This window comes from Neovison vison, chromosome 3 (genome assembly GCF_020171115.1).
Source record: "Neovison vison isolate M4711 chromosome 3, ASM_NN_V1, whole genome shotgun sequence".
Lineage (NCBI taxonomy): Eukaryota > Metazoa > Chordata > Mammalia > Carnivora > Mustelidae > Neogale > Neogale vison.
Genome location: NC_058093.1, coordinates 223,988,292 through 224,008,419, shown reverse-complemented (window position 1 = coordinate 224,008,419; position 20,128 = coordinate 223,988,292). Strand labels below are relative to the sequence as shown.

General features: G+C 44.4%; 1 protein-coding gene across 1 annotated transcript in view; it reads left to right on the top strand.

Annotated features, from left to right (window-relative positions):
• The first annotated feature begins 2,582 nt into the window (after nucleotides 1–2,582).
• The window catches only part of MYO1H (myosin IH), a 44,898-nt gene continuing 27,352 nt past the window's right edge, over nucleotides 2,583–20,128 (top strand). The window contains exons 1-13 of the mRNA XM_044241091.1: nucleotides 2,583–2,741; nucleotides 5,000–5,115; nucleotides 6,284–6,482; nucleotides 7,338–7,418; nucleotides 10,139–10,318; nucleotides 12,609–12,707; nucleotides 13,524–13,637; nucleotides 13,975–14,046; nucleotides 14,678–14,797; nucleotides 15,804–15,871; nucleotides 16,397–16,502; nucleotides 16,994–17,074; nucleotides 18,867–18,958. Coding sequence (XP_044097026.1) covers nucleotides 2,616–2,741; nucleotides 5,000–5,115; nucleotides 6,284–6,482; nucleotides 7,338–7,418; nucleotides 10,139–10,318; nucleotides 12,609–12,707; nucleotides 13,524–13,637; nucleotides 13,975–14,046; nucleotides 14,678–14,797; nucleotides 15,804–15,871; nucleotides 16,397–16,502; nucleotides 16,994–17,074; nucleotides 18,867–18,958 — 1,454 coding nt within the window. The 5' untranslated portion in view covers nucleotides 2,583–2,615. The remainder of the gene's footprint in view (nucleotides 2,742–4,999; nucleotides 5,116–6,283; nucleotides 6,483–7,337; nucleotides 7,419–10,138; nucleotides 10,319–12,608; nucleotides 12,708–13,523; nucleotides 13,638–13,974; nucleotides 14,047–14,677; nucleotides 14,798–15,803; nucleotides 15,872–16,396; nucleotides 16,503–16,993; nucleotides 17,075–18,866; nucleotides 18,959–20,128) is intronic.

Genomic DNA, 20,128 nt, shown 5'->3' with positions numbered 1-20,128 from the left:
TCCCCGAAGTGATTCTATCATTTTGTATTCCCACCAGCAACGTAGGAGCCCTCCATCTGTTCCACATCCTCGCTCATGGTTGCTGTTGTCAGTCTTTTTCATTCGAACTTCTCTGGGGTTCTCTCACTGTGGTTCTAACTCTCATTTGCCTGATGACTAATGACATTGAGCATTTTCCCACTTAGTTACCATTTGTCTATCTTCCATCATGAAGTGTCCATTCAAGTCCTCTGCCCAGTCTTTACTGGGTTTGATTTTTTTGTTACTAAGCCATAGGAGTCTTTTATTCTGGATACAAACCCTTTGCAGGGATATATCTTGTGAATGTTTTCTGCCAGTCTGTGGCTTGCCTATTTGTTCTCTTAATGGTGTCTTCTGGAAGAAGTTTTATATTTGATAAAGTCAAATTTCGTTTTCTTTTATAGTTATTTCTTCCCGTGTCATAAGAAAACTTTACCTTCCTCTGGTTGCTGAGATATTCCCCTCTGTTTTCTCCCTGGAGCTTCATAGATGATGCATTTACATTCAGGTCTAAGATTCATCTCAAGTTTTGTATATATATTCAAGTAAAATGTTATAAAATAACATGTATAACATATACATGTTTTTATCAATTTTTATCTTCATTTATTATGAAATAGGAATTTCTTATATATAAAATTTATAAACAGTAAGTTTTCTCTAGTTTCATGTGTCAGTTTATACAGTATATAGATATATAAAAGTTCTATGTAGTTTTACATATATAAATATATACATTATATAGATACATAGAGTACTACATATAGTTTTACATATTTAAGTTTATACAGTATACAGATATATTTTAAAATTCTATAGTTTTATGTATATAAGTTTACATAATATATAAATTTATTAAATCATGAACATACATTTTTTAAGCGATGTTATTAAAGTGCTTTATTTTATAATCTATTGTGTAATAAAAATATATTATGAGGTAAGGGTTGAAATGAAATGTGTTTCATTACGATATCTAGTCATTCCTGCACTATCGAAAAGATTTTCCTTTCCTGTAAAGAATTGTTTTGGTACCTTTGTTGAAAGTCAGTCAAGGGGTGCCTGGGAGGCTCAGTGGGTTAAGCCTCTGCCTTCAGCTCAGGTCATGATCCCGGGGTCCTGGAATTGAGCCCTGCATCGGGCTCTCTGCTCAGCAGGGAGTCTGCTTCTGCCTCTCTCTCTCTCTCTCTCTGCCAGCCTCTCTGCCTACTTGTGATCTGTATGTCAAATAAATAAAATCTTAAAAAAAAAAAAAGCCAATCGACACATGGTCTTGATTACTTCAAGGGAGGATGTGCGAGTCCTCCGGCTTTGTTTTCCTTTTTTAAAGCTGCTTCAGCTATTCTAGATGCTCTGCATACCCAAAGATAGCAGGTGTCAAGTTCCTTCCTGTCTCTCAGATCCAGATACATCATTCAGTCCTTGCTTTGTGATAACAAACTGGCCTCCTTAAGCATTTCTCCTAGAAGGGAGCATATTAATCTTGGTCACTAGAGGGCACTGGAGGAACACTGCGATAGCCAGAGGTTTGTCTTCCTGACTTCCTTTTCTATGTTTTGCTTGTTCCTTTCCCCTGCACAGCCACCGGTGCAGCACTATGTGGGTGGGGGGCATGTGTTGACTGTGTGTCCAGGGCACAGTTCTTCAGTGCCCTTGCAGCCTGGGCCAGGTGACTGACTGCCTTGCGCACTCATCCCAACACAGACCTCACGCCCCCCACCCCCACCCCCACCCCCGTGGCCCCCACTCTCTATGTACACCCTCAGTTTCCAGCCTCAGCTTGCCGGACACCAGGGGAGCTGTTTTCCACAGTCCTCCTGACTCAGTCAAGCACCAGGTCTCCTGCCCAGTGCTGATCTGATTCCCTTTGTACCCCTATGCCCTCCTAGGAGGGTGGTTCTGACTCCTGGTGACAGAGGACCAGCTCTGCCCCCTAGTAACGCAGTGAGAGTCTCCATCGTCCAGTGGGCCTGCAACCACTCCTTTTCCAGGGAGGTCTGAAGCCCAGCCTTGGGGAGAGGACCCTCCAGTTTTGTCCTTCCTTGAGTACCCCCCAGTAACAAGAAATTCCCATTCCAGCCAAACTCATCATTCATGTCAGAATTACACAGCAAATTTGGGCAACTAACATCCAGTTGAGAAGGTGATGGTGAGGAAAGCAGGCTCTGGGGCCAACCTGTCTAGGTTTGTATCCTGACTCTGCCTTTTGGCAGGACATATGCATGTTTTTTAATGTCTCTGGCCTCAGTTTCCGCATCTGTTAAATGGGCACGGTAATAGCACATAACTTCATAAGGTTAGAATGAGGGTTAAAGGAGATAATAGAGGTCAGATACATAGCATAGCATAGTATCTAACAAGGAGCTATTGATGTTACTGTTAATGCTTTTACTACCCTCCCCTTGTATCTCTAACCAATGATAAACTCTTAACAGAGAACAAATCTCATCTCCATGCTCTTCCGTCCCCAGGGTTGGGTATCTTGCTATGCCCATATTAGATGAGCAATAGGAACTACAGAGTAAGTGAGCCACTGAGGAATGTTCTGTTTGCTACAGAAAGAAGAAGTGAGGAGGAAGCACATTCGTCTGCACATGGAAGGCACGCTAACCGCCAGGGACAAGGTCGGGGTGCAAGATTTTGTGCTGTTGGATGCCTACACCAGCGAATCTGCTTTTCTGGACAATCTTCGCAAGCGTTTCAGCGAGAACCTCATCTATGTAATGTAGCCCATTTTCTCAGCAGTTCTCCTAGACCGGTGGTTCCCCCACCCCGCCCCACCCCCACCTCTCTTCACGGCCTCGATGATAGCGAACTATCCCTCTGTTAGGTCAGCCTCTAAAGGGACGGGTGAAGGGACCACTGCCAGATGCATCCCGATCCTTTGTGTTAGGCTTTTAGGTTTGCCAGTGACAGAGACCCAGTTTAAACAGGTCTAACCCCCAACAAGTGACCCCCTGTCACTTTAGGGACCAGAAACAGATCTAGGGTCTTAGGGTGATGAGTCTTGAAGAGCCTCGAGGGTTCTTTCTCCATCCCGCTTCTCTGCACCCTTTTGCAATGGTCTCTTTCTGGGCCCGACTCTGCAAGTTGGCAAGGTGGCCCCCAGGACCAGGGGGTACAGAGGCGATAGCAAGTCTTCCCCCGAGACACAGATATTGGTTGGCTCTGATTGGCCCATTTTAGGTCATGTGCCTATCTCTGACCCAATCCCCCCTTAGCTAGGATGAGGAATGTTCTGATTGGCCAGGCTATTTACCCAGGCCCAGCCCTGGAAGTGAGGGACGAGGCGGATGCGCACCTTACTGTAGGTGTGGGCTGGGGAACATTCCTCAAAGGAATCTGCTGGAAGAAGGAGGTCTAGATACGAGACAGGCAAACATAAGAGATGCCCACCACATCCCATGAATCTTCAAGAGTCAAGACTGCAACATTTTATCAGGACTGTTTTTAGCTTGGTCTGGTTCCTTCTAGGGGCGGTCAGTTTTTAACCTGCCAGTTAATCCCCCCCACACTTTGATCTTATTGGTTGGTTTTCAGGTAAATTCCTTTAGGGTAAACTCCACAGAGTGAGTGAGTGAGTGAGTGTGTGTGCGTGAGAGAGAGAGAGAGAGAGAGAGAGAGAGAGAGAGAGAGAGAGAGAGATGGGGTGTTACTAAATGCAATTAACTTTACTAAAATCTTACTAGCTTTTACTAAGAGTAAATTAGACAACCAAACCCAGTCTAAAAATATTTGTCTTGCACCTGTTTTGTTTTTAACCGTGACTGTGACTTAATCTGCAGTTGGAACCAAGGTTACTAGGAGAAATAAGCAAAGGGCTTTTCACAGTGTATACTTTTAATTGTGGAAATAGATTTTATGCATAAGCAAAGGAGAAAGAACGTGGTGTGGAGAAGTATACACGGGACGGGACGGTAGGATCATCATGAATAAATTGTTTCCAGTTTGAACAGAGAGACTCTTCAGAAACTATATTCTATCCTGAAAGATTTCTACTGCTGGAAGCAATGCTGAATTTTCATCAGAATACAGTATTCTTATCTGTTCCTGTTCTCTAACTTGATCCTAGAGATTAGAAATATTCGTGAGAATGATTTCAGGCATAATTAGTGTAATCTTGGGAACCTCCAAACTGGGGACTCTGGAATGAAAATCCAGAACAAACTCAGAATCAGAAAACTGCAGATGTGTTTTCAAAGGAGCCCACACATTTACTGTTTTCTCTTTCCGAGGTTAGAGTTTTGTGTCTTCATAACTGTGTTGGTCCTATTACAAATGGAAGCCCTTGAAAAACTTGACTCATAATAGAATCCCACACTGAAATCCAGGGGACACGTAAACATAAGTCAGATCCCGGTGGCCCCTTCTGAAAGCTCTCCATATTACATGACAGTCTGAAGCGGGTATTTCACATCAGTAGGGAGAGTGGTATCTGCACCATGCACTGCAGTTGGAATAAATCCCCAGTTCTTCATGCCCTGTGTCATCAGAACTTGTTCCCTCTCGAACATCATGTCTTACCATTTCCATTCTCCCCTCCCACACTGGCCTCCAGGACAGTTACCCTGTCACATTTGTCCCCTTTCCTCCTTTTTTTTCCCCCATGAGTGGCTCCTCATCCTTCAAGTCCCAGCTCAGAATCCCCTCCTTAGAGAAGACTTCCCTAAGCCCAAGAGCTACGGTGGCCTTCCTTGGTCATTCGCGTTCTCATTACCCTAGGAACACCTTTCTTACCATCCTAATTGAAGCTGTCTTGATCCCTTGGTTGGTTGTCTGGGCCCCGCCCCCACCCCATGCACACACATGGAAGCTTCATGACAGCAGAGACACTGCCTGTCTTATTTATTGTTTTATATCCCCAGTGTGGAATGAATGTGTGTGTGTGGGGGGGGGGTGGTCATAGCATGTGATGGTCTTCTGCTAAAGCTGTTTGCACCCCGGGGTTCCTCATTAGTGCTTTGGTCTGTTCCTCTAGACCTACATTGGGACCCTCCTTGTGTCTGTGAACCCATACCAGGAGCTTGGAATCTACACTGTGAGCCAGATGGAACTTTATCAAGGGGTCAATTTCTTTGAACTGCCACCGCATGTGTAAGTAGCATGTATGAGCATCACCAATAGTGTTTTTCTATCTCTTTCCTTCCTCCTTGTCTTTTATCTCTCCCTCCTTCCTACTAACCCATCCATCCACCCACCCCCCACCACCACCCATCCACTCACTCACCCATTCATCCATCCAAATCCTTGATGGAATGCTCATTAGGTTTCAGACCTCACTTAAACGGCTGCCTTCTTGTGAACTGTCTTTCAGTGCAGTAGAAAACATCAAATCATGGTTGACTCTCAGCTTAAATATCATGACGGATGGAATCATTTGCACCTGCTGAGAGATCCAAGAGTGAGGCTTTGGAGGTGTCTTTTCTGTAAAGAGGTTTGCTACAGCACCATCTACTGGTGTCTGAGTGTCATGATGGCTAAGGAGCATTCCTGCTGGTAGTAGGACTTCAGATCCTGTCCCATTTATATGTGACTCAGGCTTTGCTGAAATCCCAGTTCTCCCTGGGTGACTAATATTTAGACTCTTTCTCCATTTTTCTTGGTGGCTCATCTGTTCACCTCCTAAGGGATTTATAAACCTTTTTGCATCACTGCTACCAACAATGTCCAAAATAACCAGTTTTCAAACTTAGCCACATGGGAATATCAGTGTCTCGGGAGATTAGTGTCTTCATCTTTGCAGATAAAGCCCTTATAATAGTTTTATGTCCTGTTATGTAGATATCCCCCGAGCTTTTAAGATAGTTTCAGTTTCTTGTCTCTGTACTCTTAATACAGAAGGTTTTGAGGGAAAGAGGAAACACGAGATCTTCGTATATCCACCGTGTGTTTAAAATATTTAGATGGGATGTTATTTCCACCTACAGCTAATAGCACATCTCCTGGGGATGTAATTTAGTATCTGGTTTTTTCTTATAAGAAATGTTGGATTTTTTCCAAATAAATCCATCCCACTATTAAGAAATGACCACTGTTATTCACATTTTCCATTCTAACTCAGCCATTTAAGTACTGACTTCTGGAACACTTTATGCCTGATCAGTCAGTGGGTCATGGTGAGAGTTTGGTATCTGAGGTCAGGATTTTGTACCCCTTGTCCGGATGTGGTTTCCTGAGGCAGGGAGCTCTGATGATGCCACAGGTGAGGGAAGCAACAGCATGGTCCCTTCCTGGTCCTTCCATTTCTGCCCCACTCCTCCAGCTACGCCATAGCTGACAACGCGTACCGTAGGATGTGCTCTGAGCTAAACAACCACTTCATCCTCATTTCTGGAGAGAGTGGGGCAGGGAAAACAGAGGCCTCCAAGAAGATTCTGCAGTATTTCGCTGTGACCTGCCCAATGACTGAGTCACTCCAAATAGCCCGCGACAGACTGCTGCTCTCCAATCCGGTGTTGGAGGTAAGTGATCTTTGAGGAATTGTGGAGGGGAAGTTCTAGGGAGGTCATTGAGTAAGGAGAATCCTCTGCCTGGGCAGATCATCATCTGAGAGTTAAGCAGAGGTGTCTCAAGGGCAGGATCACGGTTAAGGGCATAACTTTGATGTCCAGCAGGCGTGGCTGCTGATCCCAGGGCCACCGCATGCCAGCAAGCTTTGGCAAATCCCTCCACATCCCAGATTCTGTTTGCCTTTCTATGGAATGGGTCTATTCGTAGTTTCTACCTCTTAGGAGATTTTGAGGGTAAAACAAGATGGATGCATACAAAGCACCCGGCAGAATTAGTAGTCACTAAAGTCATTAATATTTTTCTTATTTAACTGGAGTCATCTTGATGATTCTGCCATTGCAATTCACTGACTTGCTGGACAATTTCGAACAGGTTATTTTATTGTGGGTTTTTGTTGCCCTTCATGGTAAAGATGTTTGTGGCCGAAGGAATTTTCCCAGTTGACCTGTAGTCTGAACAATTCACCTCTTCGATATAAAAAGGGGTCTGGTACTACAGCTTCTGGAAGAGCAACGACGTAGTTTCCTTGATATCTGCCCATAGTCATGCCTAGACTGGATGCCAGAGAGAAGACACATTTCCTTCCTCTCTAGCTCCATCCCAGGATTTGGCAACAAATCCTCTATACTTAGTGGTTCCTTTTTAGAAGATAAAGAATGGCTTTCATCCCTGGCCCCCCCTTCTCCCCTCTATTTTCATAATCATGGCATTTGGGGGTAGGAAGTTGAGGAGCACGGTGAGCTCAAGTGAACTTTCATCACAGTTTGGTTCAGTCTGTCCCTGTCTCCCTCACTTTGTATTCCAAGGCTTTTGGAAATGCCAAAACACTCCGGAATGACAACTCCAGCAGATTTGGAAAATACATGGACATACAGTTTGACTATAAGGTACACTGAAGTTCCTATTACTGGTTCATGGGGACCCCTTAACCGGCCAGTGACAGCAGCCTGACCCAAGGTTCCTCAAGGGAGGAAGGGCTTTAGTGGCTCAAATAAGTAAAAACTCCAGGCTTAGTGCTATTTGGGGAGATACAAATAAAGACCACAATGAGATACTATGTCCTACTTTCTAGGGTGGGGGCAAAACTTAAGAAGTCTGCTGATACTAGCTGTTGGTGGAGATGTGGACTGTTAGGAACTCTAACCCATTGCCATGGGGAGTACATGGGTGCAACCCATTTGGAAAACCTTATGCTGTCTTGTGGAAGTTGAAATCCGCATAATCCATTCCACTCTTGGAAGCATTCCTGTAGATCTGCAAGCATGCCCACAAGAGCCCTGCTCATCATGGTAAAAGGACTGGGAACAGCCAACCCACTGGGAGGGCTGAGTCTCCATCAACACAATGGCGGGTTGTCCACCCAGGGAAGCATCGCATAGCAGCAAGAACAGATGAATAGTAGCTAGCTGCACAGAACAGAACACGGTCGAGTCTTAGGAATGTCCTGTGTGTCGGGGTGATGCCTGAGAACAAGCCCATGCAAACAATGTCTTGTTTGGGCATACGTAATTAGACGGCATAGGCGGGCAAACGTTTTTGGATAGGGCCAGGGGATCTGTGTTTTAGACTTTGTGGACCCTATCGTTTCGGTCACAGGTACTTGGCTCTGTTGTTGTGGTATGGGAGAAACCAAAGACCACGCATAACGGGAGAGTATGGTCGTATGTTGCGCAGAGCTTAAATGGGGCTGATGCAGGTAGGGGGCAGGTGGACAGAGTTCTCAAGGACGTAGAATTCCCGGTGACAAAGCGCGTCACGTGGACCAGAGAACAGTCGCTGGCGGGGCATAGAGTGGAGTGACTTGAGACTGGCTAAGGTTCTCCCGGAGGCCTGTACGTGGACTTCTGGCGGAGTGTGCCTAGACTTTGGGAAAAATGGAATAGTTATGTCTGTTTTCAAGCTTCTTATTGAAATTCAACACACATGCTAAAAAGGACACAAATCGTGAGTACAGCTTAATGAGTTTACTTGTGTGTATCTCCCTTTGATAACCTGTATTTAGATCAAGAGAGAAAAATTTCTAGGGGCACCTGAGTGGCTCAGTTGGTTAAGCATCTGCCTTCGGCTCAGGTCATGATCTTGGGGTTGTGGGATCGAGTCCCACGTCCGGCTCCTTACTCGGCCAGGAGTCTTCTTCTCCCTCTGTCTCTGCCTGTCGCTCCCCCTGTTTGTGCTCCCTCTCTTTCTGTCAAACAAATGAATAAAATCTATTAAAAAGAAAGTGTAGGGGCGCCTGGGTGGCTCAGTGGGTTAAAAAGAAGGTGTAAAAAATTTCTAGTGCCTAGAAGAATCTCCTGCTTTTCTCTGAAAGTGCCTGCCTTCCCAGAAGTTACCAACTGTTCCAACCTCTATAATCAGATGAATTTGGCTGGTTCTTGAACCTCGTTTAGATGGAATTATGCAGTATGTTCTAGTTTGTGTCTGGCTCCTTTCCATCAGCGTTCTACCTGTCAGTTTCATTCGTGTCACTTTGTGTAGCAGCTGGTCATTCTTGGCTTATGTGACCTCTTCACTATCTGTTCACCTGTTGATGGACATTTGGCTTTTCCGATTTGGGGCTATCAAAGAGTGCTCTGAACATCCTTGGACGTGTCCTTGAGTAGATATTGGTGGTCACTTACGTTGGGTGCTTGCCTGGAAGTAGCGTTGCTGGGCTCTTACCAGCGATGTTAGGACAGTGCATGACAATTCTCATGGCCAGCAGGGTTCTCTGTACCCTAGTCAACATCTGATATTGCCAGTCCTCTTGGTTTGAGACATTCTGGTCAAGTGCAGTGGTTTTCTGCTCTATGTTCGTATTTCCCTGATTATAAATGAAGTCCAGATAACTGGCCAATTAAAAATTTGGCGCTAAAGCCTTTTGCCCACTTTTAAGTAGGTTGTTTTTCTCATTTTGTTTTTCAGGAGTTCTATATATGTTCTGGAATACAAATCCTCTACTGGAATATTCTTAAAAATAGCATGGGGGCACCTGGGTGGCTCAGTCAGTTAAGCAGCTGCCTTCAGTTCAGGTCATGATCCTGGAGTCCTGGGGTCGAGTCCCATGTCAGGTTCCCTAATCAGCAGGGAGTCTGCTTCTCCCTCTCCCTCTGCCACTCCCCCTGCTTGGGCTCTCTCTCTCTCTCACACCCATAAATAAAATATTTAAAAATAAATAAAAGTGTGCTATTGGCACAAGGATATATAAACAGACCAGTGGACCAGAATGGGGTCTGCAGAGTCCTCCACGTAAGATATGGTCCCCTAGCTTATGACCGAGGCCCACTGCAACTGAATAGGGATAGGGGTGCTTTGTTCATAAATAGTGCTATCAGTTGGAAATCCATGTGAATAAGAAGAACTTTGACCCTCTACCTCACTCCATACACGAAAGTTCAAGCACAGTCCTAAACCTGAATGGTAAAATAATCTCACTTCTAGACAGAAGTACAGAAAATCTCTCCCATGACCTCAGGGTAGGCAAACATGTTTTTTAAAAAAGAGGCGTGAAAACGCTAGGCTTAGAAGAACCATCATTCGAATTCAGAATTTCCGTTCCTCAGAAGACACCAGCAAGGGAATGGCTTGGTTATTATCGTCATTGTGCCTTTTTTGCTCTGTTCTCAAGGGCATTCCCGTAGGTGGGCATATCATCAGTTACCTGATAGAAAAGTCTCGAGTTGTCTATCAAAACCAGGGTGAGAGGAACTTCCACATCTTCTATCAGCTGCTGGATGGTGGCGAAGAGGAGCTCCTTGCATACCTGGGACTTGAGCGGGACCCCCGGCTGTACAAATACCTCTCACAGGTTGGAAGCACCTGGCTTGGGTGGCCCTTTGGAGGCAACAATCAAGGGTGTTAGTGGGAGCTTCTGTGGGATGGTCAAGAACTTTCCCATTACCGCTCTGGAGGTATCCTACAGACTGGTTTATGGACACTTACCATAACCCCTCTGTTTATGCCTGGCAGGTAGATGGTAGATCATCTTGGTAAAGTAACCGATCTCTAGGTGAGGGGTTCTCAGCACTGGCTGAAATTAGAATCACCAGAGGAGGTTTTTCAATACACATACACACACACACACACACACACATACACACACACACTCACACGTCTCTGGCACCTACCCTCCAGCGATCCAGATCTAATTAGTCTGGGGTGGGATGGGGACCTCAGGGTTGTGTTAAACACTCCCCCATGATTTGGTGTAATTAACTGACTCCTCCATGATTCTAAGTCACAGTGGGAGTGAGAACTGCTGGTCGAGGTGTGAGAGTAACTTGCTATCCACCCATGTCCACAGCCCGTGTCGCGTCCTGCTTTCAAAACTAATTAGGAAGAGACCCTCCTCCTTCTTGCCTCCCATTCTGAGACTTGTTGGCTGCAAAATGAACATACTTCCTTACAGAAAGTGTTCAGGCCATTCCTGGGATCCAGCACTGTGAAAGGGGCTTTCAGAATTCAACCTCTCCCTCAACCATTACTCTCTCTGCAGCCAGCACGAAGACTGGGGAAGGTCTAGATTGTGCAGTACCGACCAATCTTTGACGCCACTAGCACCTTTCTCCCCTGAGATCTTTGGGTTTTTCTCTTCTTTACTGGGCCTGGCTTTGAATGGAAGTCTCTTGGCAGAGTGCCAGTGGGGACATCACTTGAAAAAGAGAACGAGGTCTTAGGAAGTGAATCTTGTAAAAGAAGGACCAACATTTCATAGGAAGTCATGGAGGAAGAATAGGCATGACTGACATTTATCTTGAAAAATGAGGCGATATAATGAAGACAAAAGAGTCCCATAATCTCCTTTTACAAACTTTGTCCTGATTGTTAGAATGAAGAGTAACTCAAATTTGATTTTTTTTTTTTGAGGACCAAATTTTTCTAACAAAACTGTGTCGTAGCATCACACTTGACTTTCTATAGCCTGATCAGAGAGGTCAATCTATAAAAAGTATTTGTGGGCTTCATTCTTTTACCCAAGGGCTTCTCCTAACACTTTGATATTCAAATCATTCCCTTTTGGAAAGTATCTTGTCTTCATCCTTGCAGATATTTTTTCTAGTTCTGTTTCATTTGGCCAGATCTTCATGCCACAGTGGCTTTGGAAATTGTTCAAGGGATGCACCAGTATTATTTTGTTCAATTTTACGTTCTCTCATAACTTTGACAGACTTCGTGACTTTACTTGGCAGTATATCCATACTACTTCTGAACTTCTAGGTGTCCTGCAGGGACTGACCTAAGCTGGCCCCACCCTGGTGGGGCGGGAACAGACGCCGGTTGAACGGGGACGGGGAGGGATATTTGGGAAGTTGCAGATTTAACAGTGGTCTGTTCACTGGTGAATATTTTCATGCTACGGCCCCTCTGGTTTCCTTGTGTAACAGGAAAATCTTTGAAGATGACAGATCTTCAGAGAGCCAGGAATCCAGGGACACCCTGTACTATAATAGCAAAAAACAAACAAACAAACCAAAAACACACACACAAAAAACCCTCATCTGGAAGTCTTCCCTTTAAATTGCGACATTTGGTGGTGTGTGTCTTATCTAAAAGACAACTTCTAAAGTGGTGGAACATCTCATCACATCTCTGCTGGGGATTGTATCCATCAGCTGTCTCTCTCTAAATGCCAAACTTTTATTTTCTCGAGTGAGGGTCTCTTTTCACTTCGTTCCGCCCTGCAGTTTCTGCTGGAGGTTAAAAGAGCATCAATATGCTTTCTGAATTTCGGGGCTGTCCTTTCCCTGCATATTTTAGCAGATGTTTCTTGAGACAAGCATCTTCAATTTATTTGGCAAATATGACAAGGAAAACTATTTAAAACACACACACACACACATATTCAAAGAGATATACCACTAATGTGTACCTTTCAAAGTTGTCTCAGGATAAAGAGGAAATTCTAAATAAGTTTGAAAAAAGCAAATCACCCTATGCTAGCTGATTAGTGAAACCTACCTTTTTATAATTTAGAACATTCTAGAACTAGCTCTTGTATGCTTATAGGAAAAAAAAAACCTTCAATTCAAGGCTAGATGTGGGCATGACTCACTGCCCCTATAAAAATGACATTAAGCAACCCAATTCTGTGTCAACAGGGTCATTGTGCCAAAGAGTCATCTATTAATGACAAGAACGACTGGAAAACTGTTTCCAGTGCCTTTTCTGTCATCGATTTTACTGAAGATGACCTCGAGGTATGAGCCCCAAGGGCAGAACTGTTGGTCCGTGGGTCTGGGATTGACCAAACATTGCTGGTATCTTGGTGGCCACCTAGTGGGCTTGCCAGATTCAGCCAATAAAAATCCAGCATGCCTAGCTACATTTTAATGGTCACCATCATTTTGGGGGCACCATTTGGGACCAAAATTAGTCATTGCTTGTCTGAAATTCCAATGTTAAACTGTGCATTCTGCATTTCATCAGGCAGACGAAAGACTTCCCGGTGCTGTATGCAAGGAGAAGGTCATGTTTCTTCCTTCTCTCAAATCCAATCTCAAATACTTAGATGCCCTAGAACAGCAGGATTGTATCTTATTTACACTTCTATTTTTGAACAAACTGGAGCAAATTGTAGGCTTTATAAACATTATGTTTTTACATCCTTTTTTTTTGATGGCTTAAACTATTCTTTCAAGGGCCAGAATTATAATTTCAAAATATCATATATTTATGTAAATATATATATCTGGGATCATGACATTTGCATAGAAAATGGCTTATTGGCGGGGAGGGGGAAGGGAAGATAGAAAATAGAAGTGTCCTATCCCGGAGAATGGGCAAAGCTTCCTCTCCACCCCGCGCTGAGGCTCTCTACCCCTCTTCCCTTAACATCTGAGGTGGGTAAGAGGCTGATTTCTGGGGGAAGGAGGAAATCAGCTTGGTTCTGTGAGTTCAGGACTGAAATTGGGATGGGGGTGGTTTTCCTTGTGATGACGTCTCCTGTGATGGCATTCACCAGTTAGGTGGCTGCCCCTCTTTCCCCCTTCTCCTTGCCTTATCCAACGTTCTAGAATCTTTTTGGAATTATTGCCAGCGTCCTACACCTAGGAAACATTTGTTTCGAAGAGAACCACCAAGGCTGTGCCACCATTCCAGACACCCATGAGATCAAATGGATTGCCAAGGTGACATTCCCCTTTTGAAGAGCAGAGGGAAGGCCTGGCCCTTTTTGGAGATGGAAGGGCAAGACGGGGGAGCTTGAGGCAGCTGGATGCCCAGGTCCCAAGTGGCTAATACCATGTCCATCTGGCTGGTACTGCCTAGGAAAATTAAAGAGCATGGGACAAGTGAGGGAGGGGGTAAAACCAGCTGGACACGAGATAGTATGTGATCTGTTTGGCATTTAATCAAGATTATCATTTAGAGCATATAATCCTGGGCCTGGAAATCACACCAATTCTTTACACATTGGCAAAAGTCAAATCCAATCACTGAATGGCATTTTGGTTTCCATTTTTTCAGCTCCTGGGAGTCCACCCCTCCATCCTTCTGGAAGCTCTCACCCACAGAAAGATTGAAGCCAAAACTGAGGAGGTAACAATGCCTCTAGGTTGAAATGGACCTGCCCTTCCTCCTAGGGCTGCTACCTGCCCATACAAGAGGAGGATGGTGGTCCTGGAGGAGGCCAGACCCCAGCCTTCCAGCTCCTTCTGGGGTCTCCTGCCTCAGCCTCCCGTTCCCAAACTGTTACACCAAACTCTCATGCCTCCCTTTCACCATACCTTTCCTCCGTGAGGTCTTTGCACATGCTGTTCCCTCTGCTGGAACACTGTTCCCTGTGCTTCTCCCAACACCTTCTCATCCTTCAGTTCCTAGGGTTACATCCTCAAAGAGACTTCCTGATCATCCCACCACCTCCTAAAACACCATAGGTATCTCCTCACTTTGCTCTCAGCTTGCAACATGACTGTGTGTGGCAATGTCCCATCCCCCAACTGTGAACCCACAGAGGCTGGAATTAACTGTCTGGGTCAGAGCTGTATCTCAGCAGCTCCGTGCCTGGCACGTATTGGGCTCCTGCCTGAACGCTTGCAGGTGGGGGTGGTGTCTTCCCCTAGCACCTATCCTTCACTGGCCGTCATTAAAGGCTAATTTGAAAACTCAGAAAGGGATGGGCTTTTTTTTTTTTATACCTCTGTAATGATGCCCCTGTTGTTGTTCTCAGGTAATATGCCCACTGACACTAGAACTCTCTGTCTACGCTAGAGATGCAATGGCCAAGGCCATTTACGGAAGAACATTTACTTGGCTGGTCAACAAAATCAACTCTTCCTTAGTGAACAAGGTTTGTCCACACATTGTTAGATGACTCACTCTCGGTAACGTGGAAATGTTTTCTGACTGACATCATCACTCTAAAGAATTTGTGAGCATCGGCCATCAGCCTCCTGATGGCCAGGGGCAGTATCCTTCAGCATCTACATTTCCAGCACACAGCAGGCTCACAAAAATGCCCACTGAGGGCTCCTGGGTGGCTCAGTGGGTTAAGCCTCTGCCTTCGGCTCAGGTCATGATCTCAGGGTCCTGGGATCAAGTCCCGCATCGGGCTCTCTGTTTGGCAGGGAGCCTGCATCGTCCTTTCTCTCTCTAACCCCCTTTCTGCCTGCTTGTGATCTCTGTCAAATAAATAAATAAAATCTTAAAAAAATGCCCACTGAATGATTGTGTCTCAAAGTGGGAATGCACAGTATTTACAGTACACCAGATGGCTTTCAGTGTACATGGAAAGTTTGGACTTTAACAGTAGTATGTTTTAACATGTGTAAGAAAATAATAAAAGTCTTTCCAACTCAACCTAAGTGGTTGGACCAGATGGTATCAACCATACCAGATGTTAAATGGTGGCCCTTTCATAAAAAAAACAGTCATATTCTCATTAAATATCCATCCTGTCTGACAGCTCTCAGTCCTCTGTTTAAAATGGTATTCAAACCACCCATCCTCTCTCCTGAATAAACATCTCCTTTGCTGCTAGCGGTCTCTTTCTTTCTTTGGGATTGACGTGGGCTCGGGAGACTGAGAAGGGCTGAAGCAAGGTTGTGAATCAGAAGGGGAAGGTCTCACTTCTTGGGTGGCAGACATCGAAGCCGCAGTGGGATGCTGGCAGGCTTCAGGGCAGAGGAGTGGGCTGGGAAATTCCTTTCCATCTCATGATTCCTCTGTGAGCCAATGCTGAAAAGAGAGATGATGGGAGCTGTATAACCAAGTCCAAGCTTTGGAGGCAGCTACCGCGTTTTAAGAGTCATTAAGGAAAAGACCTAACAACAAGCAATGTGTGCTACTTTGACTAGGATTTCACCAAGAAAACTGTGATCGGATTGCTGGATATCTATGGGTTTGAGGTCTTCGACAAGAATGGGTGAGTTCGTCATTACATACTGGTCCTCTGTTTTCCTTTAGGGTGTGAGTCTGGTTTAAGGCATCTCTAGTGTTATGGGAATTGGTTTTCCCATCCTCAGAAATTCTCTGGGTTTCTATAGCTGCTAATTCATCGACTATTCCAGAATTGGAATAACCATAAAAAATGCAAACGTCTTTTAGCTTGACTCTTCTGATCTGTTTAGTAAATGATATGACTAATAAGGATTTTGCTTTCTCTGTTAAAAAGCATCTTTAAAAATAAGTAAATACAATTTTTAATTGGTCTACACGTGTAGCTCTAGTTAATTAAATTTTTGCATCTCGAGGCGCCTGGGTGGCTCAGTCTAAGCATCTGCATTTGGCTCAAGTCATGATCCCAGATTCCTGGGATCAAGCCCCACATCGGGCTTCCGGATCAGTGGGGAGCCTGCTTCTCCTACTCTCCCTGCTGGTATTTTGTCAAATAAATAAAATATTTTAAAAATAATTAATTACTAATTATTGATTAATTTTCCCTCTCTAGTTTTGAACAGTTCTGCATCAATTATTGCAATGAGAAACTCCAGCAACTGTTGATTGAGAGAACCCTAAAGGCAGAACAGGCAGAATATGAAATGGAAGGTATAGAGGTAAAACATTTTAATGTTTTCTCCTCATTTGATTTCTTATTCTAGTGAAACAGATTCACTTGAGCAATAATATTTCACTGGAGATTTTATCCTCATTTGTACTCAGAATTATTTTTCACTCTTTCTCTGATTATTTCCTGGGAAATTACTTGGACCTTCAGGAAGATTTGTTTTAAGTTGGAGGTAAAAATCAAATTTTGGAAAATCACTTTAAAAGAGAGATATTTTGGGGCACCTGGGTGACTCAGTTGGTTAAAGCCTCTGTTTTCGGCTCAGATCATGATCTCAGGGTCCAGGGATCGAGCCCCGCATTGGGCTTTCTCTGCTCAGCGGGGAACCTGCTTCCCCCCACCCTCTGCCTGCCTCTCTGCCTCTCTACTTGTGATCTCTGTCTGTCAAATAGATAAATAAAATCTTAAATAAGTAAATAAAAGATATTTTATGTTGATCTAAATTCTCCTTGGGCAATTCTTTGGTCTCTGTTGTTTTAGTGGGAACCGATTCAGTATTTCAACAACAAGATCATCTGTGATTTGGTGGAAGAGAGACACAAAGGAATCATTTCCATTCTGGTGAGAATTAAGAGACTTCATACGGTGTTGCCAATGCACAGAAGAATTTCCCCCAGGCTTCAGAGGGTTGCTTAGGATGAGCAGAAAACCAGAAACTGTAAAGGGAGGTTTTACCAAGAATGTCCATTGGTCCCGAGTTCAGGCTTCTCAGGAGGCACCTGTGACTTGATCTCCAATGGTTGCACCTTCTGAGAACATCCCTGGCCGCCGATCCTCAGTTGTTCCAATTCAGACATCACTTTTTAAAATGTAAAGGCCGATCAGAAATCATTTCTTTGCCTTTCCATTGGCCATCATCTCCCTTCTAACGAAAATTAGCAGGTCCCTTTCTCCTCCTGCCCCCTCCTCCATCTAACTGTTGGGTGAACAAGATTCCAAAGCCCGGCAGGACATTGATGGGTGGTGACGGCAGTTGCCAGGAATATGGGCACCATCTGGATTCAGATCCCAGTCCCTCCCCAAACTTACTAGCTGTGTAAACTTAGGTGGGTGTTTTAACCTCTCTGTGCTCCAATCTCCTTGTCTTCAATTGGGTGAGACGATTCGAGCCCTTAGGTTAAGAGGAACTGTAAGGATGAGTATAGGCACAGGGCTTAGAATTATGCTGGTGTGTGGCAAGCATTCACACTCCAGTCGCTCAACAGATAGCATCAGTGCTTACTTGGTGCTGTGATTTGGACACAGCAGTGGACAAAACAGATCAAAACCGCTACACTCACCAGGCTTTAAATTCTAGCACAGAGACGGACAAGGAACAGGTTAATGGGCAAAATAAGGAGGTTGCATGATGAAGAAAAAAGCATAAAGGATTAGATATGGTGAGGAGGACGATTCAATTTTAGGTAAGATGGTCTGGGAAGGGCTCTATGCACATCTGGGGAGCCACAGACTGACCTAAGCTATTCTGTGTGTATTCAGTGCTCATATGGATTGTCAGACTAGTATTTTTAAATATTTTAGTAATAAATATTTGTTCCTGTGTGGTTTTGCATAGATGGAATCAGAAAGCCTAGAGATCTGACTTCAGGAGAGTTGTCTCACCAACCTGAACCCAGTTTTTGTTTTTTCTTGCTGTTTTAATAAAAGCTGCAGGGTTGATTCATTTTTTAAGATGGTCCATTAAATGTTAACAATGTTAAGGACCCGAAATAGGAAGTAGACAGAGCTGGAGAAATGTGAAAAATCAGATGTACCTGGTTTTATTTCTTTTTACTAGAAGACTTTGCTCCTAGTAAAAAGGAGATAACGTCCTTAGGCAGCAAAGACTGGTTAAGAGAAAATGAGGTGGCATGTTTAAGTAAGTTGGTCATGGAGGCTATGGAGGGTCCTTGGGAAGACTCTGGAAGTATGACGAGTACAAGAGTTGACTTGCCAAAGAATTCCCCATCCCTCTGAGACGCTAGGTGTCTGGAACAGATTGGTGCCCTCGCACCCCCAATATTCACCTGAACTTGTGTTCGATAAGAGTATTTTAGTCCAGGGGCGCCTGGGTGGCTCAGTGGGTTAAGCTGCTGCCTTCGGCTCAGGTCATGATCTCAGGGTCCTGGGATCAAGTCCCGCATCGGGCTCTCTGCTCAGCAGGGAGCCTGCTTCCTCCTCTCTCTCTCTCTGCCTGCCTCTCTGCCTACTTGTGATCTCTGTCTGTCAAATAAATAAATAAAATCTTTAAAAAAAAAAAAAAAAGAGTATTTTAGTCCAGTACATTCTGCCACAGCTGGCAAAGGCATTTAAACTTGGAATTGATGGCATGTGATGGAGGCTATGCATTGAAGCTTCTGTTTTTCTCTGGAAGGATGAAGAATGTATCCGTCCCGGTCCTGCCACAGACTTGAGTTTCCTGGAGAAGTTGGAAGAGAAAGTAGGGAAGCATGCACACTTCCAAACGTATGTATCTCACTTGGGAAGCTCTTGCCTGGGGAAGCTCATTGTAGATCCACTTTCTTGGATATGTGGACAGTGGACCCCATAGCTGTTCTTCATACACTGCTTCGTACGTTGAAACGTGATGCACCATAAGGATGCACCAACTCATATACATCATACCTTTTGTTAGCGGAAATCAAATTCAAATGAATTCTGTGTAGAATGTTCGAAGATTTTGTATCTATGTTACATTTTGGATAGAGTCATGTGCATGAAATAGTTGTTTTGTTTTGTTTTTATTATTTTTTTTATTATGTGAGTCACCATACAATATGTCACTAGTTTTTGACATAGCATTCCAAGATTCACTGTTTTCGTATAACACCCAGTGCTCCGTGCAATCCTTGCCCTCCTTAATACCCACCTCCCAGTCAACCCATCCCCCACATCCCTCCCCTCTAAAACCCTGTTTGTATCTCAGAGTCCACAGTCTCTCATGGTTCATCTCCCCCTCTCATTCCCTACCGCTTCATTTTTCTCTTCCTTCTCCTAATGTCCTCCGTGTTATTCCTTACGTTCCACAAATAAGTGAAACCATATGATAATTGACTTTCTCTGCTTGACTTACTTCACTCAGCATAATCTCCCCAGTCCCGTCCATGTTGCTACAAAAGTTGGGTATCCATTCTTTCTGATGGCTGAGGAATATTCCATTGTATATATGAACCATATCTTCTTTCTTTTTTAAGATTTTATTTATTTATTTGACAGAGATCACAAGTAGGCAGATAGGCAGGCAGAGAGAGGGGGAAGCAGGCTCCCCGCTGAGCAGAGAGCCCGATGCGGGGCGCAATCCCAGGATCCTGAGATCATGACCTGAGCCGAAGGCAGAGGCTTTAACCCACTGAGCCACCCAGATGCCCCTGGACCATATCTTCTTTATCCATTCATCTGCTGAAGGGCATCATGGCTCTTTCCACAGTTCGGCTATTTTGGACATTGCTGCTATGAACATTGGGGTGTATATGGCCCTTCTTTTCACTACATCTGTATCTTTGGGGTAAATACCTAGTAGTTAGGTTTAAAGTACAAAATACATATAGTGATATGTGAAGCTCTGAAGTAAACAACCCAGCAAATCTTCACATTGTATGTACCTCCCTCATCACCAGCACCAGATCAAGACACAGA